Source organism: Halichoeres trimaculatus, unplaced genomic scaffold (assembly GCF_033239565.1).
Source record: "Halichoeres trimaculatus isolate MK-OKI-2021-1 unplaced genomic scaffold, fHalTri1.1 fHalTri1_scaffold_15, whole genome shotgun sequence".
NCBI classification, from domain to species: domain Eukaryota; kingdom Metazoa; phylum Chordata; class Actinopteri; order Labriformes; family Labridae; genus Halichoeres; species Halichoeres trimaculatus.
The window spans coordinates 29,928,920-29,956,284 of NW_027437193.1; the positions used below are offsets into that span (position 1 = coordinate 29,928,920).

General features: G+C 39.3%; 1 protein-coding gene across 6 annotated transcripts in view; it reads right to left on the reverse strand.

The window, feature by feature from the left end:
- astn1 (astrotactin 1) overlaps nt 1–27,365 on the reverse strand; it is a 663,514-nt gene that overhangs the window by 51,379 nt on the left and 584,770 nt on the right. For all 6 annotated transcript variants that reach the window (XM_074688258.1, XM_074688257.1, XM_074688256.1 and 3 more), the window contains 3 exons: nt 20,187–20,464; nt 16,792–16,925; nt 12,191–12,342 (listed from right to left, as the gene is read on the reverse strand). In XM_074688258.1, the coding sequence (XP_074544359.1) occupies nt 12,191–12,342; nt 16,792–16,925; nt 20,187–20,464 (564 nt within the window). The remainder of the gene's footprint in view (nt 1–12,190; nt 12,343–16,791; nt 16,926–20,186; nt 20,465–27,365) is intronic.

The following is a 27,365-nucleotide window of genomic DNA, read 5'->3' on the forward strand; positions in this document are numbered from 1 at the left end:
ACGTGAGAGTTGTACAGCCTGAGCTAAAGGCTAACACAGGGGCTAAACTGTTTGTGCTAATGTTCATACCAACCCACAGTCAGCAGTTATTCTGCAGTGGTCTGTTTAAACTTGAGAGTCTGTCAATAAAATAAAGAGTGAGGTTATGTTAGCTCTGCTTGGTAGATGACTGACAGGACAGAACCAGGGTTCACCAACGCTACACATTACAGACATGTCTTAGAGCGCAGGGCTGCCAACTGAGCTAAAATTAGGATGTATTCACACCTGTGGCTTGTTTGCTTTGTTCTCAGGAGCAAAAATTATACAATTGTAACAGTTGTCATTTCATTCGTTTGTGTTCACAAGGCAAAAGTCTCTTGCGGTCCAAAGTTGTAAGCAAATGTCGTGTGATCGATTTTTCTCTCATTGGTCAGAAATCATACCAGGAAGACAGGAGTTTCCCTATCTTTGTTCATTCATTCATGTTCTTACCTGTATAAATGTATGTTCTATGGTATAAACTTACATCGTTTGATATCACATTTCAAAAAACAGTGTTAGGTAACTGTACTGATAAATACCTTAGCTTATTGCTTTGTGTCCAGTTAAAAGTTATCTTGAGCAAAGAAAATTTGTTTTGATCTGATCACGATTCATTTCCAAAATAGAAGTACACCTTGTTCAAAGTCACGTCTTCATGACAGTGTGTGTTAGACAATTGGCCAAAAGGTGTGCTGCTGTCTGTTTAGACTTCTGGCTCAAAAACCCTCTTCCCTCTGATTGGCCAGCCCTCTGGAGGCCTGTTCGGGCAGAGGTATACCCAGACCTTGGTGTTTGAGGCCCTGTCATCCAATGTGTCTTTAACCAGTTAGAAAATCCTTATGGGATGACCTTATCATTTCAGCTAGTCTCATGAAGAACTTGGGACAATCTCATGCTTTTTCTGTTTGGAGCAGTTATATCCATGTTTAGAATATGAGAGAGTATACTACCCCCTCTTTAATAAATCAGAGTCCATAATTCAATCTAATCTATACATGCTAAACGAAGATGATGAAAAACCTATTTAAATGACATTTTGTGCATTTAAATTTTAAGTGATGATCTTTTTTTTTTTTTTTTTGTGAGGGGACTTGAAAAATGAGATGCCCAAAAATATTAAGTACTGTGTTGGTAAGAATTTAACAGAAGTACCACAGAAAGGATAAGTGAACAAGCAGACAACAGCCAAACAATATTCTCTTAGGGCATCAAATGAAAGAGAAGTTGAAGAGAAAGGAGAAAAGAAATCAAGAGGCTCAAGAGAAAGACAAGAGGAAAACCAGACTAAATGAGAAAAGAGAGAGATTCCAAGAAAAAAAGAAACAAGATGAGATAAGACCTTCAGGATGATGTGATGAAGAGGAGGAACAGGAGATGAGGGTAGAGATGAAATGAGTGAGCAGTGGAGAAAAAAGGGGCGGTTGTGTGGATTTCTGTGGAGTATTGTTCACCAGCTCATGTGAGACTGATTCTCCCAAACGACAGGAGACTGATGACCTAAATCAAAACCACACCACGTCTGCGGCTTTCCAGATCTTTCCATCTTCCTCTACCTCACTCCTGTCTCTCTGTTTCCTTCCCTCTGTCCCTCACTTTCCCTCTCTCCGTGGTGGTCTCTGACTCCCCTTCCCCTCCTTTCTCTGATCCTGTCTCATAACTCAACACAACATCCATGCCCAGCAGCCCCGGCCTGTATGTTCACATCAGGGTGGTTCTGTGCACTCATCAATCATCTGTTAAAGACGAGATTCATCAGCAGGGGAGCCAGAAATCAAACTTTCTTTCGTTATACTCCTGTCTTTTTTAAATCTTTTTTTTGTCATGAAGACATGATCAGGATCAGCTGTAAGGGGTTAATCTCTTTCCCATCACCTGCCCTCTGAATCAGAGAACTCATCTCTCTGGACATTGTGTTTCCTCGGCAAACTTTACTCACCCTGCATTTTGATGTTGCTTAAAAATGATAAATCATTCATATTGTGGTGCTTTTCAGTTGAGTAGTCTGGATTGGTACATTTTGTCTCTGGGAAACAGCTGCCTTGCCCTCTCTGACCTAACCTCTCTCTTCCCTTTTGACTTTTGTACCAAAAAAAGAGCAAAGCTGACTGCTTGAGCCAAGAAGGCACGCTCATGGCTGTTGTATCAAAAATTGACTGTGAATAATACAGGGTTTGCTTAAACTCAGTATTAGTGACAGCATTTTACTCAGTGAAAGCTTATATTTTTGGTTTGTGTTTTGTGCATTGATTGGAACAAAGCTTTGTATTCATTTTCAGTCAAGGCTGTGTTTTTCACTGGTGTTTTAGAGGACACTGGTTATACTGTATGTGCAATGAAAATGATTCCACTGTCCATCATCTGCGACCTTTTTTGATGTATTGTGCCACTAATTTCCCCAGTTTTGCTATTTTAATCTCATAAATACATACACACAAAATTAATATCCTATTAGCTTTCTTTTTGGACAATTGTGCAGCATGATTTACCCCTGTACCTGAGGCCCCTGCAGATCTTGTGTATTTCTAATGAGGGGGTATTCTGCTTTCCCGTGTTTTATGTATTGACATATATTTAAAGTGCTTGATTTTGGGGCTAAATTTGCAGATTTTTAAGCCTCTACATATTCCTAAATTGTACATAAAAGTCTGTCCATAGCCCCACCCCCAAAAGACCTCTAGAGGGCTGGCCAATCAGGGGTCAGGGGGTTTGTGGAGTGGGAAGCCTTAAAGAGACACGACTAAAACAAAGTGCTCAGATAAGAGCTGAAATAAGAGAGGTTTTTTGTTTGTTTTTTTAAACACCAGTGTAGGGAAAAATAGGGATTTTTTAAAGCTGAAAATCATGTAAATTGACAGGTCAGTAGCCCAAAAAATAAAAAAATAAAAAAAATAAAAATCAACAATACCCCCTCTTTAAAATGTATTCATTGACAGGAATATTTGACTTGTTCCCTGTATTTGTAGACAAACAGTATATCAGTGGATTTTAATGAATGAAGAGTTTCAGCATGACATTGTGCTGCTGATATTGAACACTTCTAAAAGTGTTCAAAAATGAACACATTGTGTCAGATAATTCTTTTTTTTTTTAGGTTATGGTCCTTCCTGCTCTTTCTCCCCCATTTTAAACAGAGTGTGATATATACAAAAAAATATTTAGGCCAAAGTTTGCGTCACATGAGGATCTCCTCACTGGTTCATGACAAATTGGAGGGGTGGGCCTAAAACACCAAGAGCTGGCTGCCCATAGCACTGCCGCTGACAGGCCCCAAAATGACTTGCCGATCAGAAACAGGGGTTGTGGGGTTAAAAAGACAGCAGCTGAAACAAAGCGTTTCAGATAGAAGCTGAAATACGTTTTTTTTTTTTTTTTTTGAGGACTTTAACTATAAACCGTGTAAAACTACTACTGTGGTGCCAGAGGGATGGGATAAACATATTTTATCCCCATTTATGTCTGGTTCATCACACAATGCAAGGCAGTACGCAGCCTTAATGAGGCAGAAAAGAGATGCATACAGAGAATAAATGTGGTGGCGTAATTTGAATGAGAGACAAGGGCTGTTTTTCAAACCATAAACTTCACTAGAAGTGCCTACTATTTTGATATTCAGTCTGTAGTAGTCAGTAAACTTGCAAAATCTGCTGTATACTAAAATTCATATACTAAATTCATAATCCCATAGTTCCATCCAATCCCATGTTTAGAAGTGTTTTTTCCATCAGCTGTGAAAAATAAAAATCAGTTTTTAGATTTATTTTCAGTAAACAATATAACTTTTGGTGTAAGATTAGAATCAAGCGTGATGGTTCTGTGTGATATGATTAACAACATAACTAAAAGGCCAAGATCTGCCCATAGGTTGTTTGTACATTTACGATAAAGGCAAAATAAAACATCATCTATGTCTCTGCTTCTGAAACTGTAAACCAGGGTGGTATACTACAAAACAGACCCAACAGAACAGTCATACTACATACTACAAGCAAAAGCAGTAGGCAGTATGTAGTGCCTACTTCATAGTACATTCACATGTAGTATGAAGTAGGCAGTTCAGAAAACAGCCAAGCTCTCATTAGCAGTCTTTAGTCGGTGACTGCAGCACACCCAAGAGTGAAAAGATAAATAAATGAAAAGTAAAGAAAAAACAATCTTTCAAATAGCTGATTCAACAACAACAACAACAACAACAACAACAACAACAACAACAACAACAACAACAACAACAACAACAACAACAACAACAAATAAATAAATATTGGATTGAAATTTACGAAACTTGTCAAAATAAACACAATAATTAAAAACAAATACATAAAATAATTACAAATAAATGAAAAGATAATAGAAGAAATACACTACCTATATTATGTGGGGAACAAGAAAAGAATTATAAAGGTAAGCCTAGCGAACACCCTACAGCAGAATTTTTAAGTCATACTATTTTGGGAAAAATTGGCAGCAAAAGTCTAATAAAGTGTCATGAAAGTAGCTGTACCTTAAGCTCTTTACAATGTTTTCATACATCTCTGGTGGAAAATAAACCAAATGTGTAAACTGGTAAATGTACCCTTTGACTCATGTTGTAGAAATGGATTATACCGTTTAGGTACGAGGTGTTTATGTTTGCTGCTTTAGATAATTAATGCTCATTAAGAGTCATTTTCTAATAAGAAACAAACCAAAAGGTAAAACAAATTCCAACCTTTAAAACACAATTAACCAGCAAATGTGTGGAAAAATTCAAACTATCCTCGAGCTCCAGGAGTTTGAGGGATAGTTAAAACATTTCCTTGTATAACAAAACAATCATCATTAGAATAATGAGGATAGTTGAAGTGACACCATGGAAACAAGTTTTGTTCTTAATCAAAAGTCTCTGTGAACTGGAAATGCCCTGCGTGACACGAACAGTCCAGTCATGAGTGGAATATTCCTCTGCCACGGTCTCAGTGTTTCTCTGCCCAGCACAAATGCTAATTCCCATCAAAACATGAACACAAGTTCCCTGTTAGATAGAGCATCCTGATAGATACAAGCCAATTTGCTGAGAGTCTGTGTATCTGATGGGAATATTCCTCACAAACATGCCTGCTCAACCACTAACCGGTAACAACAGACACACCAGCGAGTTGTTTCGGCAGAAATAACTTCACGATGCAGATGTTTCTGTTTATTATGTTCCTTTCAAAATATTTGATCATGATTAACCCTCTCCAAAATCTGTAATCTTCAACAAGAGTACGACTTAATCCGATGATGGGAAGATGAACTTTGTGGCCAGATAAGATGTTGGTTTGAACTTTGAGTCTAAGTAAACATTATATGAAGGAAAATCAGGATGAAAACTTCAGCATCCACCCTGTTTTTTTTTCTACTGTTTATCACTCTGACAGCAAAGATTAGACGGTGGGACAATTGTTTGTTTTGGTATTACACTGCACACAGTGGTATTGGTGAGCTGAGAGCACAGAGTTTATTCAAGGGGCACAGAAAGATTAAATTCCAAACTTACAAAACAGAAACTTAAAGGTCATATTAGCCTCCAGAGAGACGTCATAGCTACTCTTCAAAAGGCTCGCCTGAATTCAAGCTGCTCTCGCCTCCAGCAGGGTGTTTACATTATCACAGTGGTTTCCAGTTTCTGCCCTCATTTATTTCTCTACAGACACAGGAACATAAGTTTACAGTAACGCTGATTTTCCACCCCTAAAAACTGCAACAATACTTGGTTTTATCTGTAATGTAGTTGGTATACTAGTGAATGTGAGCCAGGACCGGCCCGTGGCATCGGCAGTACAGGCAAATGCTAGGGGAGCCAGCAATCATGGGGGCACCGGTGCGGCTACGTTTTTTGTAAAAAAGAATTTTCAGACTTAAATTCAATAATGTTACAAAAGAATCCAGCAAAACAGGACAATAACCTAAAAGGGCCCTATTTTCCTGCACTCTGCTTGACCCTGAAGGGGGCATGATCACAGCGTCAACATTGCTCCTCTTCACCGTCTCGTTTGTGGACGAAATGGACAGGCAATGCTGCTTAAATGATACTGACCAACAGTACGCTAAATAACAGGTATCATGTCAAAAAAGCCAAAACCTTCAGGAGCCCAGGGGCAAAACAAAATGAAGAAAGGAGGAGGAGAAACGCCAAAAAGACAGAGGTATGTGCGTAATGTTATTTAAACGTTTAACACGCAGTCGTGCTAGCTTGTTGTCAGTTGGTAGTTACGTTTGACTGTGTAAGTCCTAACTTCTCATAAGTTAACGTGAGTGATTTTCACTACTTTTTAAACAGGTAAACAAACATTTTTATATGTATAAATAAAATAACCAGGTATAAAATCACAGTTTTTCTTTTGTGAGGCAGGTATTGTTAGAGTCCTGCTTTTTATTATCATCGTTGTGCACTTAGTAAGCTAACATTCAGCCGATTTCAAATACAGATATTGTAATAAACTGTTTGAAGCACACTTGTCCCGCTGCTCTGATGAAGAGAAAACGTACCTAGGAACCTCTGGAACTAGGCTTTTCAAACACTTGGTTAATTATCAGTAAATATTCACTACTACTAACTTGACTGATATATGTGACTAACTTGATTTCTTATTTATTGTATTTTGTTATAGGTTCCTGTGATATACATACTTTCAAATCTTCAATTTGTATTTATAGCTCTTTGTATTTCAGCTCCAGATATTTTATTGTTTTTGTTTTTTTTTAATTTTGTATTTATTTAGTGTTTATTTTCAGGTTTTTCTTTCATTAAAAAAGTCACTTAAACATATCACTGTCAGATAGTTTAATTTAAGTATGTAAAAATTGTTGTTGGTGATGGAATACGAGGGGCACCAGATGAAATCTTGCCTTGAGCACCAAATTGGTTAGGGCCAGCTATGATGTGAGCAATCAGGGCTCTGTATGAGCTCACATCCTTAATGCTTGTGAGTCTGTCCTTCTGATTGTGAAGCTCAGAGCAGGATGCAAATACTGGGGTGATAAACACATTTGAGCTTGATCAACTAAAACCTCAATTATGTCGTTGTAAAGATGTATCTCCTGACAAAGCCTGCATTTGTTGAAGTAGATCTCTTTAACACAACTTTTCTTTGTCCAAAATGACTTTCAGCAGGATGCAGAGGGATAAAGTAACGCATTAACTGCTGTTTAAGAAATGAATTATCTGCAATGTAACAATCACAAAACCTGAGAAACTCATGTTTCTGACAGTGAGTCAGCCGGTTAAGGAAGTTATTTCGGTCTTTAACTCACTATTGTATCATCCATGAGTACAAACTTGTGACGTCAAGTGATTTAAAAACATTCAATCAAGTTTTACTTTTCTGTCATTTATCATACATTTCCATTGTACGATACATCTTGAGAGGCAACCTGCAAAACCTTTGTTAAAAACATGTCCTAGACAATGTTAATGGTTCTGGAGTTTGTTTCCTGCAGTGTGTGCATAATACTTTATGTTGGTTGACTATTTGTCTTGCTATTATTATTATTATTGATTCAAATTTGTTTTTTCTTTTGTACTCAAATCTACTTGGAAAAACTACCCAAAATGCATTGTCAGAGACACTCATGAATTTTGAGTCATTCTGCCCAGTAGATGAGTTTATTAAGTTAAAATTTATAATCAGATTAATTATGATGATGGGATTAGCTGGATTTAAGATGCTATGAGGAGGATCTGTTTTAACTGGACTGCCTCGCCACCTTCTGGCCCAGAGTCTCACACACACTGTCATAAAAATGTGATTTTTAACCAGGCGTGTGTTTGTTTTGGAACAAATTTTCTTTGTTCAAGACAACTGTTTACCAGATACAATGCAACAAGGTAAGATAATTAACAGTACAGTTACGTAGCGCTATGGTTTGAAGCATGACAACAAGCAAACGCTGTAAGTTTGTACCGTACAGTTGTAGAAGCAGGCTCTATGTATTGCTATAGGCAGCCCGGTGCTCCAATGTATCTGTAGGCTAATGTAACAATAAGTAAACACTGTCAGTTTGCACGTGGTTCTTGGTCTTAAACCATTTGAGAAACACTGGTCTAGAGGTGAAGTCACATGCCCCAAAAGGCTCTGACCTGTGAGCAATCAGAAGTCTGGCTCGTTCCGAGCATGTCATTTCTGTCTCTTGCCTTGTTTCCTCCTGCCCTCTCTAAAAATAAAGGCATAAATCTCTTTGAAGAGGCAAATCTATGCTCTATGCTCACATTTGCTATTAGAACTCTCATAAAGGAAATGCTCACCTTTTTCCTTTCCTGGTCTAAACTCCTACATTGATTAATGATCCTCACTGCTGTGACTAATACAGTTTATTCTCTCATTAAGCAACAACAAACTCACAGCAAACTGTAACAGTCTGCATTATGGATTGGGTCATTACTGCTAGAATAAACTGCCTCTGTATCGCCAGCGTCTACTTGTAGAGGTCTGGCCAAATAAACAGCATCCTCAGTAATGGATGAGCGAGCAACAAAGGCTCCTGCTGCTGCTGTGGCTGCTTTCATGATTTCTGCTTTTAGTGAACACAGAGGGGAAAACACATCTTAACAAGCAAACCTCTGAATCAATATGAAACTATGAAAAAGTAGAAACCCTTTGAAACACTCATTAAAATGCTTCCTGAGTAAAGGCAGTGATCCTTAACAGCAAACAATGGTATGTTTATAAGTTAGTTACTGAAAAGAGCAGAGCTGTAATTGGGACACAAAACTAAGTCTGAGTAGAGTTTCAACTCCTCACTGTTCAAGTCTGAAGTGAGTTCATGAAACTGAAAAAGGTTCCAAGCAGAGTCTGAGTTCACTCTGCATCACCAGAGTTAAGTTTTCATCAATGGTATCATGATTTACTGTAAGAAGGGCTGCTGTGTCACTACAAACCATCAACTGATTGAGCCTGGACAGAAGATACGGACCCTTTACGACATCTAACAACATTTTCCATCTAATGAGTTGATAAGTTGAAATAAAAAAATCAAAAAGCAGAAAGGTATTTCAATCCATCAACAGTGTACCATCTGATTGGCTGACGCCTCTGGTTCAGTGATCAGGGGAATTAATGTAGAGGTGGAAGAAAAACACTCTGCTCATGCTGGAATAACAACAATTCCTTTCACAGGTTTGTCCTTCAGGTCAATAACTGCTAATAGAAACGGATTTAATAAAGCTGACACTTCTTTCCAACAAGTCAACTCAAATGTGAGCTCAACCTGATTCTGATCAGAACAAGCTGTCCTGCAATCCGGACACTATGTAGAAAATTCACAGCAGGATGTGACTTGATGTAGGGAGCGTCTACAAAGTGCAAGATAAAAACAATGAAGAAACTCAACTATTAAAGAGTTTCATCCTAAATTTGTGTTGTTCTCACACTGATGCTCTCATGTTGGTTAGACTTCAACTATCAACACAGGAAGAGATGTTCTGAGCTCACATCTTGCTTACACCTTTTCAGCTCTCCTCACTCCACACCCCCTGGTTTGAATATCAGTTATCAAGACTTAAAAGAGATTTCAAGGAAAGAACTTCTTACTTTTACTGAAGTAGATTTACAGACTGATACTTTTTCTTCTACTAAAATTAAATCAAAGTAACTGTATCTGTACCTCGTTATAGTACTCTTCACATTCTCTGGGGAGACCCACTCTTCTGTAAGAGCACTGCATGTGTCTAAAACTTATCAGTACCTGAAACTCCACTGCAGAATTTTTACCAACCAAATATCTGAGCAGTTGCGTCCACAGACTTTTTAAAGTAGAGGGGCAAAAAGGAAAAAAAAAAAGGCACATATAGCACGTTTTCACCACCAAAGGGGGCACCAAGCTCCATGTGTTTTTGGAGACACTTAAGACATGTTTACCATGTGTCAACCAGCCCAGAGGGCAGCTAAGTGCCTGTTTGGATCTTAAGAGGGCACTTCAGCTTGTGTAAGGCACCCATGCGGTCACTTTAACACAAGTTTTGGATTCCAAACAGGCACTTTAATGTGCTTTTTGGCCCCCAGGAGGACACTTTAGAGCATTTTTTTCATCAATTGTGCCATGATTGGCGCAAGTGATCTCACTGCGCCCCTTTGCCCACACCACTATATCTTAGAGGCAGTGGCTGATTTAAATTATTTGCAAGATACCAACCACAGGCTAATTTCAACATCTCACTCACTTTTCTGGTTCCATCCTGGATGGATTTCACTGGCGTTTGTTTCTCTTCTTTCTTAGAAAGCAAACCACCTGACTTTTAGTACTAATTTTTCTTCTTCTTATTATTTATCACTTTTTTTTTATTGTTGCTAGGCGACACCCTCTTGGTTGTGGCTGCCTGTTGTGGCAGCTCTCTCTTTGTCCATTTCTTGGATTTTTTTTGTCTCTTTTTTGTAATCTTTGTATTTGGAGTGGATCATTACTTCGTATGGTTCACTTTTTGGTTGTGGACAACAATCTGGTTTTGTCTTCAGTGAATTTTTTTTTTTTTACAATTTTTGTTCCTGTGTTTGTCTGGAGATCCTACATGTAACCATGGCTGCATTGGTTATATGTGAAATCAGCTGTTAGCAGCCTGTAACATGTCAATGCTAACTGGTGCAAGGCCTGATGTCTTCCCACAAGGTGAGGAGAAGGAGGTGAGGACAACGTGCTGCTTCTCAGGTGTGAGCTAAGAAGTGACGACATCGACCTGTCTTTTCATCCATCATTATTGGGAACGTAAGATCTATCTCCAATAAGATAGACGAGCTAGCTGTGCTGACCCAGCAACAGAGGTAATACCAGAAGGCAGGGTAGCATTATGCAATTCACAGATATGGCTAATGGAGCTAACACCAGACGCCAACGTCATGTTGGAAGAGCTTCACCTGCTGTGAGCAGACAGGATCCAGGAGACAGAGACTGGACAGACTGCTGGGGAGGCTCAGTCCTGGACCCTGTGGAGGTGGAGGCTGGCTGAACTGGACAATGATGGACAAGCTGTCATCATCTATTTTCTCATGGACATTTTTGCACTTTCTATACACTTTCTTACTTTTGTTTTCTTGTATTGTTGCTGTGACTTCTTATGAATTTAAATAAAAAAGTATTTTCTATTCTATTCTATTCTATTCTATTCTATTCTATTCTATTCTATTCTATTCTATTCTATTCTATTCTATTTTAGCATCTTTGAAAGAAGAAACTGCTGAACAGGACTGCTCATGGCCATGTGTGCAGGTGTCTTTAATTAAGATAACCCTTCCCAGTCAGTAAGTCCAAGTTCAGTCACAAACTCCTGTTCTGTAAAACTGTGAGTGAAAAGATTACAATACTTTGATGTGATGTTTATCATCCTTTGTATGATACATTTTGAGCCTCCTTTATGAAACACTGAAGCCAATCACAGCTTGTTTAATGGTCACAGCATTTAGGCAGACTTCAGTGAGAGTCAGGGACCAAAAATACTGTCAACAAACACTTTCCACTTCAACACAATCATTACTGATGCACTCCATCTTGTGGATGCATCAAAAACTACAACTAAAACACACTCATAACAAATAATGTGATGCATAATGAAAACCTGTTATGTGTACTGTATCATGTAAATAAAACACACCTGCTGCAGACTGATCACCTGTAGTGTTCCTCAGATGGATGCACTCCTGATAAGACATGAATATGAAAGAAGCTGCCTCATGACAACAGCAGCAAACCTGTCTTATGCACCTTTGGACCAGGATTTCTTCCAGGTGGTGGACTAGATAAAAACACATTAGGCTTATGTGGCCACATGGCGCTGACAAATTGGGGGTTTACAGCTTAAGCCAGCACAAACAATGAATGCAGGCCAACAGCTGCCCGTACAAACCAAGGCCAACAGTCTCAGCCATTATCCATCTCAAAGCGGCACACAACCCAAACATCAACAGGCTCTCATGCTGGTTCAGTAAATATTGGTTACTCAGAGTGTGAGTCTAGAAACTGGCCGGAGACACCAGGAAACAACATCCTTTTGGTCAAGCCCTGAGTCAAATAACATAATAAAATAAAGTCTAGTGTACACACATTTATGACTTGACTTTTAGGATGTCAGTATTTTTACAAACCGCTTTTAAACCTGGCTGCCCGCTGACATCCTCCTCCTTCAAAAGCTCTTGATGTGGGCACTTGTGGACTGACGTACCTGTCTCAACTTTGGAGTGGTCGCTTCTCTCTGTCACCTTCTCCTGGCTGATGAGGTAATCAACGATGCGCACGCCGATTGGTGGCTCGGTGTGGTTCCACTCCATGATGACCAATGAGCTGCTGGGCTCGTAGGTGTAGGACAGCTTCAGCCTGTGAACCAAAGACAGAGATGGAAGAGGGCTGAGTGAATGATGCTGTAAGCCAAGTGGGGTCATTAATGTAAATGACAGCTCACTTTATCCTGATTTTTCACCAAACTTCTATCTAATGAAAACACTTTCTGCACTGTGACGGCCTGAAAAATAAGTTGTTTGTCCCTTGAAGTTGGCTTCACTCTGGTTTGGTATGTGAGCAGATCAAGGTTTTCAGGCCAACCAATCAATACAGCCGCTCATTTTATTGATTGCCTAATTCCAAATGGAGAGAGGAATGTATTAATTACTGCTGTAATCATCGACCAATTATAAGAAGCCAGAGACCAAACTGAAAGAGGGGTAATACAGAAGTTTAATCCTTTGAGTTTTTAGTCTCTTTTCTGTTTGTTTCATTTTTCTGTATTTGTGTTGCTGTTCTGTGTTCCTGTATTTGACAGGAAAGCCAGTGAGAAAAGAGAAGGGGAGGACGACCTGCAGTAAAAGGCCAAAGCTGGAAGTCAACCACCAGCACCTTGTCTTTGTCTCCTTTTTGTTGTTGTTTCTCTCTTTATCAACAGTTTTGTGTTTCTCTGTAGCCACTTTCCCCTTTCTGTTTTGTTTCCTTTTTCACATCTTTGAGCTCTTGGTCTTTTAGTTTTGTTTGTTTCATTTCTCAGCATTTCACTTTGTAGTTATTGTGCATCTCTTTGTCATCGTATTTCATCTTTGGACTCGTTGCCCCCTAGCTTTTCTTATTTCAGCAATCTGTGTCTCTTTACAGCCGTTTTGCCTCTTTTTGGGGGGCACTATGCTTTTTCTCAGGTCTTTTTTGGCCTTCGATACCTTTTTTTTTTTTTTTAGATAAATGTGGTGTTAGAAAAAGAGGGTAGGGAGTGGAATATGCACAGAACTCTGCAGTACTTGCACTACTCTTCCATTTCCATTTGCACTAACTGCTGTAAATGTTACCACTTCCACTTGACAGTGTTGAAACCTTTTTATTGACGATGTCCATGTTTATACTTTTATACTGTTGTTTTTATATTTATATAGTGTGTTTCTATATGCATATAGTTTATTATTTAGGTTATGCAGGCTTATACCAGGACCAGGGAAATTAATTTCATTCCACCTCATGTCTTTACATGTGTGAAATGACAATAAAGCTCCTTGAACCCTTGAATCCTTGAATCCTTGAAATAAGCTAAAGAGGCGATGAATAGGCGGATCTCCTCCTGTGTAAAGAACACTGATGAGCCTGGTAGAAGTTGGGATTTTCTCTTGGAAAGCTTTTTGCGAAACTTTGTGTATTCCTGTTTTTACTGTAGTCTGGGCTACAACTTCTTGCTACCAGGGGCGTAAGCTCCAAACTCAAGAGCAAGACACCTTACTCTCATTGAAACCCACAATACAGCCTCCATGACTCAAGCCCCAGACAACCAGGCCCTCAGTGGTCCCTGCATGTTAAGTCAGGCCCAGGGGCCCATTGAGGCCCAAGGTCCGTTTTCATATGGCTCCCAGCTTTTATCTTGAAATGATTGTTGTAACTTTTTCTGGTGCTTCGGGCCTCCTGCAGGCCTCCTGCAGGCTTTGTCAGGATGGACCCCTAATTCCTCTGCCTAAATACTTCATCACTGAATTTTCTAATACCTTGATCTTAGACTATTAAAGAAGAAGACACAGAGTCCAATCAGCCAAGGAGTTCAGTCAGCCTGAATCCAAAAACTTTATTCAAAACAAGCCATCTTGAACCAAGTGAGCTCCCTTGGTCTGCAGTGATTTAGCTAACTCCATCTTTCTAGGCCTCTAACAGCCTAAAAGCCTCCCCGAAACCCAAAGACCTCAGAAAAACCTGCAGTAAAACCTCTACAGACCCTAAGAAAAGACCTCTATCAACCTCCTGAGAGACTGGAGCAGCTTCTTTATATCCTGGTGTTGGGCGTTCCAGCTAATCTGCAAGATATTCCTTTCCTCAGTACAACGTGGTGATTGGCTGTTCTCTCCTGAACGACAGAAGCTGTCTGTCTTGGGTCCACATTTGGAAGATGTTCATTGGTAGTCAGTTTTGAGTTCATAATAGAAACTCCTGTTGCATCCTGAATTGGAGTAGGCTCAGGTTCAGTATCCTCAGGTGTTTCCATTTTATTTTGGTCACAACTGGCCTTTGACCTGCATGTCAGCCAACACTACAGGAGGAGACTGGTGGGACATAATGATGTCTTCATTTGTCAGTCAGAAAGAGGAAATCTTTTTTTTTCTTTTTTTCTTTTTTTCTTTCTTTTCTTTTTTTTTTTTTTTTTACTTGTCCTGTCCAGCGTCACGACAATGGAATTATGGTCTGGCTGCCATATTGGGAAGAACACATTTACTATTCCAAGGGGAGCCATTTCTGTTTAAAGCCCTCCTTGAGTTTTAAAATGATAATCTTTATTAGTGTTTTGGAAAGTTAGGGTTAGAAAGAGGAAATCTTTAAACGTGAAAAAGTTACTCAAAATACAGAGATGCTTTAAAGGGATAGTTCGCGTTTTTTGACATGAACCTGTATGGCATCCTCATCTGTAGTTACGTGCATCAGCGCTGTCTTACCCCTGTCAGCGTCCTGTGACACGAGGTCTGGTTCGGTTTTGGTCCAGTGGAAAGTAGTCCGGCAACATGGCTGGGGTCATGAAAATAAAGCATTTTTCCTCTCAAAACAATTTGTGTTCAAAAGAGTGATAAATCTGCATCACAAAACTGCAAACCGGGAAAAAGTCAGACTCCGTTATCGCTTGGCACTACTTTCTGGTGCGTATCACGGCGCCGTACAGTGCATCCAGCTGACCGGCTCACGTTGTCACTGTCATTACAACTTAAAAAAGTTAACAATAACATGTCTGACTACGACCCTAATGAAGATGACATTACATTTAGCACAGAGCCAAGGGGATTTCTTTATGAACCCGAATATACTGATGCTGAAATTCGTCAGATGGATCTAGAACGGGGGGAGAGAGACGATCACAGTCATGTCGCTCCAGGAGCCACAAATTGAACACAAATTGTTTTGAGAGGAAAAACGCTTTATTTTCGTGACCCCAGCCATGTTGCCGGACTACTTTCGTCTGGACCAAAACCGCACCAGATCTGGGGTCACAGGACGCTGACAGGGGTAAGACAACGCTGATGTACATGACTATAGATGAGGATGCCATACAGGTTCATGTCAAAAAACCCAAACTATCCCTTTAAGGTCTTATTGATCTAAACACCAACATTATAACATTCAGCAAGCTCATCCATTGGGCAGTGTCCAGCTTTGTCCCCTGTACTCTTTAAGACATTGAAAGCAATGTCTGTCACCTGTCATTCTGTTATTTACAATACTGTTTCCTCCTATCCCAAAGAGGGCAGGAGGGACAACTGGCAGCTAAGTTTAAACTGATGGATTTTCCTTAGTTTTAACCTGTGCTGACTGCTATAAGAAAGATGCTGTTCAATTCTTGAGTTTGTTGGATTGTTTCTTAAAAAATAATACAACAGTATCAATCAGGCACTGAAATGAATCATGTTATAAATTATGTGCCAGTTTACAAACAAACAAACAAAACCAAAGTCTATCTAGTAATGTCTCATTAAGCTACATTTGGACTTTGCACAGTCTACTTGTCCAAAGCTGAAGCTCTGTACATTTTGCAGAAGTTTAACAACTCTTACAGCTGATGGCTTTGAATATATGAATTTATCATAAAGTGAAAACGACACAAGACTAAATTGACGCGCAAAAAGGTAAAATAAACAAATGATGAATAAAAGTAGTTCAGAATGCAGGGTCTACAGATGTTGTTTACAGGTAAAATATTCTTTAAATCAGCATCAAATACTTGTTATGATAAAATCCAGACCTGTTCCTGACATAAAAAAAACATCCAGACATATTTTATCCATGCCGCCCCCTAATGGAGAACATTTTCTTGAGAAGAAGCAGAAAACTGACCACTGATCATCTGGTATTAAGACACAGTTGGTGGATTGTAATGGTAGCACAAGGATGTTTGAGCATGCTCAGTGCCCTGTGTCATGTTGAGATGCCATTGAGCAAGGCATTGGGCCCTGTACTGTGAGGGACACCTGATTTGAGTTGATTTGCCATGGCTTTGTAATTGATCCACCAATCAGAACACTTGAAGAAGTTAATATTTGAAGTTACAAACTTTCAAAAATGTGTTTTTAGGGGTTTTCTTCTTATTTTTTATTTTTTGCACACTTTGAGATGTTTTCATCTCTTTTGGTTGTCTTGCTCACTCATCCATTGAAAGCTTTAATCATCAATTTGACCAAACCCTGTGTTCATCTGTGTCCTGACGGCACATTACTTTGAAGGGCTGAAGCAGGACACAGAGCTCTGCCAAAAAGAGATGGATGTTTCTAATACAACCCATTTCAGAGTCGTGTCTGGAGAGAGATGATGTTATTCTCGGGCACTTACATTGGTTGGGGAAGTGGGGCACAGGTGGGAAGTCCATCTGTGCCAAAAGCGCTGGAATCGCACCGACACCAATCATCGATAACGTCTCCTTTCCCAGAACACCACAGCATGCTCATCATGGCCTCCTGAAGAGCCTGCAGAGAATGAGACACGCCAAGACAGGAATAAACATGAACATCAAAGCACATGGCAAAACAAAATGTTCAAACTCCAGGATGTAAATTGAAATCTATTCCATCATCAATTACATCATGTTTAATCTGACCATAAAATCATGTCCCCAAAATCTCTAAATTTATTTTTTTATTAATATTATTTCACTTTTTTCCTTCAGAAAAGAAAAAGAGTGAGCGATCTAGGAAATAAGAGATGAGTGAGATGTTAAAGTGTTACTAACAGCATAATGTTGCTACTTCAGGCTGTAACCTCCACAGGGAATTTCAAAGACCAGAGGCGTGTTTACTTGTCAAATCATGTTGTGAATATATTCAGATGTCCATGTGGATCAGGCCACAGTTAGTAAAACATTAGTTTAATGCCTCGCATGTGTATTTAAATGACTGCTTCTACCTTAAGGCAGAAGAACCTTGGTAAACAACTCTTAAGGAAGATATGAGGATAATATATGCCATCTGTCATTTAGGTGCAGTTTTTGGTTTGATATGTAAAAAAATGAAATAAGCACAGATGCTTTCATGAACAAGACCTTCAGCGAAAAAGAGCAGACTAATTTCAAAGTTATTTTTCATACCTGTTAAAGTTTTCACTCAGCTCACTGAGGAAACAGCTGTTACATATATGCCATGGTAACTATGAATAAGTGATACTTTTGACCATTTAAAGGCTTCATGTGATGTCACACAGCAACCCCGTTGTCATCTTTCAGATTGACCTGGAACTCAACCTGTTGTCCTTAAGTTGTTTTGGAAGGTAGATCAGAAGAGCAGACAATTTTTGAACTAAAATCAGGGTGGACAGCATCTCATTGAGTCAAACTTTGGTTCAGGTTAAATCAATAACAGGGAGCCCAATCTGTCAGCACAACAGTGCCACAATGGCATGAGTTTTAACCCTGAAAAACAGACCCATCAAACATTGAAAATCCTAAATGTTTGGACCTGAGATGTTTATTAACCCTTTAACATCCACAAAAAATATTGCTGTATCATTGTGTTCCTGATACATTCATGTATTTTTTGTATCACAGTTGATAAATTGCGCAGTTTGATAACTTTTTTTTTAAGTAAAGGTTTAAGTAGAAATGCTTTCTGTCATTGCAGAAGATACTTATTTTACAAAATTAGCAACAATTCAGATGTCATTCTTACCACAACTTCTTGAAAATTAGCGTTTAATTTCCTAAATAAAAGTATGTGGAAGGTTTCACAAGTGCAGCTTTTTTGAAAAAGGCCAAAATACAATTTCAGGTGCCTGTAGTGTATCGCTAAAACTCAAGGAGTTTACATTTAAAAACGTTTTTAATGGGTTTTTAAGGAAATTAATCTTTGAAAATTATGTATCAGAAATAGGTATGGGTACCAAATTAGGTACTTTTTAATGTACCAAACAAATTTTGTCAAAAGTACCGGGTACCAATTCATGTTAATTCAAAAGGTACCATGTTTAGGTTCCCTAAATGCATCCTTGTGACTGTGAGGGAGTGAAAGAGTAGGCAATTTTCCATGCTGGACATGAACACAGCAGTGCAAGGTTATATATTGAAGAATAAATATGTTAAATTGAAAAAAAAGAGAGATTTTATCATTTAAAGAATTGATATTTTTTCCACATAAACACAAAAAGTACCAAAAATTTGTACTATTGAATATCGATACTGAGTGCAAGGTACCAGGCATTGGTACCGTATCTTTTCAAATGTGAAAGGTATCCATCCCTAATCAAAAATCATAAATTTGACAATATAGGGTTAAGAAGTTAATCAGTAGTGCTCTCTGGTAAAGGGAGTGGAACTGTGGAGCATCTAAATTTAGACAAAAACTAACTTTCAAATATCCGGCTGATTTCAGTGGAGTCATCAAGACACAAATGAGTTTCAAATCTTAGATGACATTGATTTTTCTCGAACTAGCTCCGTCTAACTTCCCTAGAGACCTGACTGGATAGAGTCAGGCAGCCAACTGATGCCATGGTCCTAAAGATGGTGACAGCAACAAAAAGTCACATGACTGAAATCAATGAATTAACAGACAGCAGGTTGAGAATACTTTCAAAATATATGGTACGAATGTTTTGTGCATACAAGCAGCTTAAGATTCAAGCATTGGAAACCTTCAAACAGCCTTTAATAATAAATAACAGCAGCTGTATCTATCTGCTAAACACCCCGGGAGGCTTAGACACCACTGCATCGACTGTTTCCTTCCCGTTAGAGGAGCAGGAGCAGTATTGACGCCCAGTATCGACACAGTCCAATAAGTCACAGTGCACTACACCAGATAATTGCACATCATGCTGCCAGGGCAAGAAGCAGTAATACTCCAAAAGGAACAGAAACCTTGTTAAGTTTCAGCAAGCAGTTGTATAATGAGGGTGAGAGGATGTAAGCTCCAAAAGAATCACTAACATACAAGCAGTTCTACTGCAGGAAATGAGTTTATACTCTAAATAAGTTTTTACAATTACATCTTCATATAAACACTTGGATTTTGTGCTATCAGCTTCTTATCTATAAAAAAAGATTAAGAAAAGTTTTATTCAAAAATGATGGAAGAGTTTCCCTGGGGAAGAAACGACGTTAGTTTCCTTCAACTATGCCCAGAAGAAATAAGGTGAATCCTTGGACTGTCCAGAGATGATATAAAGATGTTAAATTGGGGTGCAGTGCTTTATTTCAGTCTCTATTCTGACCTTCTGGCCCCCCATAGTAGTTTTACATGATTTACACCCTTACTTCATCCTCTGTCTGAAACACTTTATTTTTGCTGCTGTCTCTTTAAGGCTACCTGCTCCACAAACCCTCTTCCCTCTGATTGGTCAGCCCCTCTACAGGCCTGTTCGGAGCATACCTTAGTGCAGATCTTAGAGTTTAAGGCCCAAACGTGTCATGAACCAGTTAGGAAATTCTCTCATGATGACATCATCATTTCAGCAAGTCTCGTAAAGATCTCGTGATGATCTCACGCAATTTCAGAACTGAGTGTTTTGATCAGTTTACAGACTGATTGAAGGATTTCAGCAACATTTGAATAAGTAGCAGCTTGACAATTTTACCAACCTAAGTTTGAAAATCCAGCATTGTAGCTTTATGTCCATGTTTGAAAAATGAGAAGGCAGAATACCCCTCTTTAAGAGAAAGCCACTGAAGCTGCAGTCATAATCTCTGTATACTCTCTCTTGCATGGATACAGACAGTGAAGGATGATCCCTGTACACACCTGGTACGTCTCATTGTTGGACACCAGCTCATAGATGGGTGCAGCCTTGGTGATCTGAAGCAGGACGGGCTCAGACTGTTGCCGGCCTTGCGCCGCCCTCGGGCTCATGTGGCAGAGGTAGCAGGAGCGTGGACACTGGCCCTGGCTGGTGCAGTCCATGCGAACACCAGCTGCCATGCGCTTTGCACCTGTGTCCAGCAGACTGGCGATGTACGCGGGGTAGGTGAGCGTCCTCGGCTCCTTGTCACGCTCCTCTGACTCCTCAGAAGGCGAGTTACCTGACAGAGCACACAGAGGGGGAAAAGGGTGACTTAGCTTTGTTCTCTTGGTTAGTGAAATGTATTTTAGACAAACAGAGAAAGTCGCTGAAACAAAGTGTCACGCTGAAAAGTTTTGGGTATAATTGGTTCTCATAAAGCAGAGAGATGCTGAGGTCACATGTTCCTGGTAATGAGATAAGAGAGAAAGGGGAAGAAAAAGCAAACACAGAGAATTTTCTATTTCCTTTGTAGCAACATGGCAAAACTACAAAGCATTTATGCGTTCACAGTTTCCCCCATATCTCCCTTCTGGAGACTTTGAGCTTTTTCTGCTTCACAGGCAGAATACAGGAGCAGGAGTATAAATATTTGGGCCAGAGCTGCAGCTACAAAGAGCTCAGAGTTCCCTCAAGCAACAGAGGTGAACTGGGAGACCTGCAGTGAACAATGAAAAGTTTACATTGTATTAATATCTCTGCTGTTCTTACAGGCTGTTATTGACATTAATGATTTTTCTCTCTCGGCTGAAGTTGTGAGAATGGATTTAACTTCTCAAGAACATCAACAACAAAGAACAGTGCAGTTTACGGATGGGGAACTTATGCTGCAGCATAGATGCAGGCAGATCTAGGTTTGGTAGTTCATTATTGATTTTAAAAAGACAAATATATTGATAAATATAGGTAAATATCATCTTTAATGGGTACAGATTACAACATAAGTGGCTGATTTTTGGCTCTGATTCTTTTCAGATAGATACAAAAAAGGCTAAGTCTAAATTTCTGTTGTTATAAACTGAAAGGACAATCAGGGCTGAGGTGATTTTAAAGTTGTGGTTATTAAACATGTTAATGGGTTGTAGATCAAGCACTATATCAGGCCTAAATTGTCTAGTATGTGGCCACTGCAGTAAGTTTTCTAATTCAATTAACATCCTGACGTTTTAATGTCAGGGTTCAGTGTTACGGCTCTATAAATTTAATTCCTACCCTCCACAGAAATCTTTGGATTGCACTGAAAACAAAACCAAAGGGTTAAGTAGCCTCACAGCAGCACTGGCAGAGCACACTGAACATATTAATTGTTTTGTACAAGACTATTAAGTTATTTGTTAAAGCAGAAGCAGGCTGAAAAATCAATAAGAAGAGGTGGAAGAGCCAATGAGACAACTTCACTCCTGATGTAATCAAAAAGCAAAACATGTCTCCTTAACAATTCCAGATCTACCAAAGCCTCCCTGAGGCGCCTGGAGTTGCACAAAGACAAAGCTGAGGATAATCTGCAATGCAGTGTAACACCGCTGCTGAACTGACTGACCCACAGAGAAGAACAAATTTCACTTGTGGCGATTTCTCCCCTCAAAATGAGTTCAGAAAAGTTGAATTTTTGAAAAAGTTTGTGCAAAACTTCTGTATTATGTAAAAGTGTTAACCACATGTTGTGTAAAGTGTAGTATTGTTTCACGGGGGAGACAGAGAGTGGGAAGTCCACTTACAGAAGGACCCAGAGAGCAGAGAGGGAGGGAAATATGCCTAATGCAGAACTCTGACACCATTTTTCTTTTTTAAAGGGGGAATTTTTCAGATAAGTATTTAGAGAGAGTGCTGGGCTGTGGGCAAACACAAGCAATTTAAAGCTCAAGCACCAATTAGGGAATAGGCTTGTTGTGCGGGCGGCCTGTGATGGAATACAACTCAAGTTTATGAGCCATGGGATGATGGGAAAACTGTGCATGCCAGCTCAGGGACCAACACACATGTGCACAAGAAAAAAGCAGAAAGGGCGCTGTGCGAATAAACGCTGCACATTTGTCTCTGTTTTGTTTCACAACGTGCTTTTGTTTCTTATTTAAACTGAAATGTTAATGTCTCTTAATTGCTGAACTGACTTCATCCTGATTGGTCAAAACTCTTCAACCATGGGAATAAATTTACAACAGCGAAAGCAACACAGGAGCGATCTGAACCGCATGAGATACGTCTCATTTCACCTCTGCCTGTTGACTCTGTGGCAAAACTGTTAGCCACAGTTAGCATTTCAAATTGGTAAACATTGTGCCAAATGTTTGTTTCTTTCTCAGGCTGGTCTTGATTTTCTGGAAATCATGGGAAAATGGAGCAACATCCTTTCGGGGCATACTTTGAAAACTAAAATATGGAAGTATTTATGTCTTTATTTTTAACAAAAACTGTCTTATTACCACGGTGAGAAATTACCTTATTACACTTCCAGTGTTGCAGAAGACTTCCCCCTAAGTATGAGTCAACATTTCATTGTGTGTCACTATTCTCAAAGGCTGATATGCTTTCTTTATGAATGAAGGATTGTTTATTGATGAAGGTCCACAAATTCTCACACCCAAAACAACAGCTTTACTTGTTTCACATCTACACTTACAGCAGCCTGCCCCTAATGTGTTTGCAGGTTATTGCTTGCTCATAAAAATTTGAGAGGCCAAAAACTTTGGAATTTCTTTAAACATTCAAAAACAAAAAAAACAAACAAACAAAAAAAAAAAGAAAAGAAAAGAAAAGAAAGAAAGTGAGAGAGGTTTATTTTTTATTTTCTCTGGTTTTTTTGCAACCTTGACTTATTTTTCCCACCATCTTAAGAAAACAAACTTTATTTTCTCAAGATCTAAAAGAAATTAAATCAGTGGGTTGATGGCTATCATTAGCCAGACGACAGCATGATAAGCTGCATTTCTGCTGCAGCCCACATGATTGAGGTGAATGAAGACCCTGCGTTTCTTCGAGCTCTTCATTAAGTAAAAGGGAATGCGCATAAAAGACAAAATAGACATTTTTTTAACCTCAGTTATTGGGGCAGCAGCAGAAATGCAGATTTACATGTCATCTCCTTGCTGATGCTTGTCATGGAGAAAGAAGCTTTGTTTTCTTGAGGTAACCAGATAAAATATCCAATGCTCTTGTTATTGTGAGAAAATGGAGAAGATAAAAAAAAAAGATAAATCATAGCCTTTTAGGTCTTCTGTACAAAACTTAAACAAATAATTAAGAAATAAAATAAAATTAAATAAAAAAAATAAAATTAAATAAAATTGAACAATAAAATAAAATAAAATTGAACAATAAAATAAAATAAATAAATGAATAAATGTGTATGCATGAACCTCTGTGATCTGGTCATCAAAAAGAGATTATGGCTCTGTTTGGTATTTTAGAGATTCAGAGCACTCCAGCTTGATATAAATTGATCTGGCGTAGCAATATGATGCATCCCATAGGAAGACATTTGGTGCCAGGACCCTAGGGGAAACTCACTGCAGCACATGGACAGGGCCAATAAAGTTAGTGACACAGCTTTATTGTTAATGGGGCAGAGAAGAAGACCAGACACTCAGTGTTCTGATAGGAGAGCAGCTCAGTTTGACTTCAGGGAGTTATGTTAAAATTCCTCTCGACAGCAGAGTCTGACTTGGACTCTTGACATTGGTAATGGCAAAGACACGGTGAGGACGGGAAAAGAGTCTGGCGTAATTTTACTTCACCTCAGGAGATCTTTTGTGAAGGACTCCAGGATGCCTGGAGCTAAGGTGCTAACTGCTAAAAGGTAACAGAGCTTTGCAGCCAGCCTGCCAGAGTTCTCCGAGCCTGACACCAGGCACAGTCAGCTAATTATACCACTAGCTGCGCAGCTAACGGAGGTTTGTAGCTGGAGGAAGCGGCGCTCAGCAGTGCGATGGAATCCTTGACGGGTTTGGCTCCAGGCGTCGCTGGCTGTTACCACTAAACTCCTGCTCAGGTCTGGGAGGTTATTGTGCATGACATCCCTCCTGCTCCTCTACCCACTGTGCATTCTTCATCCACTGACTCACTGTAAATCTCTGGGTAGCTGCAGACAGAATTTTTGTTCTTTTGGTTATATCTGTCTCTCATTACTAAAACTAACTCTGACTTTAACATTAGTTTTTGAACCATGCAACTTTCCAAGCCAGCACCTCATGCCTTTTAACTGCAACTGACTAGCTGATCAAAGCAGTGGTTTAGCTGACCAAAGCTTCACTGAAAACCATAACAAAGTTTCCCTCCGTTACAAATTTCTTCTTAATTAAAGCTGAGTAGGTTTTATCTCCATCTTTATAAAGATTTGTTTTGTTATAGCAGATACACATACACATATCATGTTTGTGAGATACACTCCACTGCAATGGAATTTGTTGTTATCTGTACAATAATAGAGGACTCTATTTCTCTCTTCACTGTCAGTTAAAAAACTGTTTTACCATGCGCCCCTATAGAACTGGAGTTCAGTCAGGACCACTTTGTAAAATAATCTTTACTAACTTACCCAGTGTCATTTGGCTCTGTATGGTTCTGTTCAGGGACTCCCTGCTCTTCCACGCGCTTGCGTGGAAAGCCTGAGGCAGGAAGAGCACACCTTCCTGCCCATCACAAACCATCATGAACGGCATTAGCAGGGATCGCAACAGCAACAATAAAAACCCAGACAGAACAGAGCAATCGACATGGATCCATTGACAGGAGGTGCTGGGGTGGAGGTGGGTTGCAAAATGCCATCAGAGGAAGCAAGAAGGAGGCTGGGCTAGAGCTGTTTAAATAGCCTGCTCTGAATGCAATTTTCCAATAGGAGGTGGACACAGGAGTCAGCTGAGCAATCAGCTGATCTGCACCGATGATGACAGCTAAGCTGTTAGAGCTGGACATTGTGGCCTGCCTGAACTAACACTACGCTCGCTTGATTCTTGATTTACAGCATTTATCTTCTGCAAGTGTTTTCACATTTTCAGGCTTGTATCACTTGTGTAATTTCTCATTCTGTCTTTATTTGCTTTTTTTTTTTTTTTTAAAGTAGCCCAATTCTAGCATTTGCAGTTGTAAAATTAGCCTTGAAGCCAACTCTGACATATTCATATGAATGTTGTACTGAAAAATGTTATGAATATGCACTGTACCTTTAAATAAATAGTAAAAAATAAATAAATAAATACATAAATATATATATATATATATATATATATATATATATATATATATATATATATATATATATATATATATATATATATATATATATATATATATATATATATATATATATTTTTATCCAATGAAGATCATTCTGACTGTTTTAGGTATTCTGCCATTAGTGACAACTATAAATTTTACTACCACTTCCAGTTATTGTCAACATGTGGTTTTGACATGTACAGATTTTAACTCTGCTGTCTCTACCTGGATTGCAGGACAGGATTTTGCTGCACTTCCCTTTTTCCAAGTGAGGTGATTGGAGTCCAGTTTCTTAAGGCTCACATCTGTGCTCCATAACTCTCATTATTTCCCCACTTTCAAGACCAGCTTGAGATGTACACCAACCTTTTTGCCATGTGCTGTTCATTAATTGGTGAGATCCATTACTGTTGTGTGTGTGTGTTTTTTTTTTTTTTGACCAATCAGAATAAAGTATTTGACACAGCCCAGTGATAAGGCTCATCATTATTCCTCAAGAGTCTCTCCGCACAGACATCTTGTTAAGTCGTTAGCATGCGGCTCTGAGGCGCTCTAAATGGGTCACTGAGACTAATTGACAGTTAAGCCATTTCCAATCAGAGGAGCGTGCAGGTAAATGAGGTGAGATGGAGGGGGAAGACACATCAGGGGAGAGCAAAATCAAACTGTGAGCCCTGACCCATTCTGACCCCTGTGTGACGTTAGTAGGTGTGTGTGCGCGTGTGTGTTGGAATAAAGTAGACGCCATGACTCACTGATCAAAGACCATAAAGAAGCAGATCAGGTTGAGGTTTGTTGAGCTTGTTAATGTGTGTCATAGGAAATCAACACACACAGAACATAGGTGTCTCTGCGATGTATTTGCATCCACAGACTCAATCATGCGTTCGTTGAAGAGGAAGTCGGTGTCCTTGCCCTGCTGATCGGCCAAACTCTAATTTCTCCTTGTCAAACTGGCTCACTTCCTCCTGATCAGCTCCAATCTTTCTATCTTCACTTGCCACCTCCTGGCAGATGGAAATTAAATGTGGCAGTTATATTAGGACAGCTGGGCCCCTTTTAGGGCAGGGAAGATTGGCAATGATTAGTTCAGTTTAGTCTTGGTTTAGTTCAGCAGTGTTCGGTGTCAGCTGGGACTGTGGGGGATATTATAATGGACACACAGCCCAGACTGGAGACACCTGATGGCCAAACACACAGTAAATCACTCTGAACACTCGGTTTCACTTTGTAATGATATAAAGACAGAATTATCAGAAAAATGTAGCTGAAATCGGCACATCCACTCACAAACTAAAAAGGCTCATTGAAGATAACATGCTTGCTCCAGCCCTGGCTTTGGGAATCAGTGGATTCTGACTTTTGTGGCTTTACAGTAAAAAAATGTATCCATGTTTATTCCAATTGTAAATAATTTCAACTATGCTTCAAACAGATATCTGCATATCAACATAGAAACTGTTACTGTAGCCAACCTTAGGTGTTTTCAGAACAGAGGCTCAATCTTTTCTGACAACCAATTTCCAATTTTCTGCATTTACATTTATGTAATTTCCAACTGTACCTCTGCTGTACATTTCCCCTCTTTTGACAACTCATCCCTATTCCTCTTTGTGATGATTTTACTGTATAATTAAAGGCCGGTTTTTATCAGCCTCAATTTACAACATCATGCCAGGAGGCACTGTGGACAAGCAAGAAGAAAAACTGTGACCGCAAACAGACACTGTGGCTAGCGCAGAAATTAGCACAGGTGTTAGGCGGAGGACAAGGTGTTACCAAATAAACAACACAAACAAATGATGTACACATGACTTTGACTACAGTGCAGCTAAACCAGGCTTCAGGGATAATGTAAAGTGAATGAGTCACTATGTAAAACAAAATCCTGTCAGAGTGACTCTGACACCATATTATCCATCTTATTG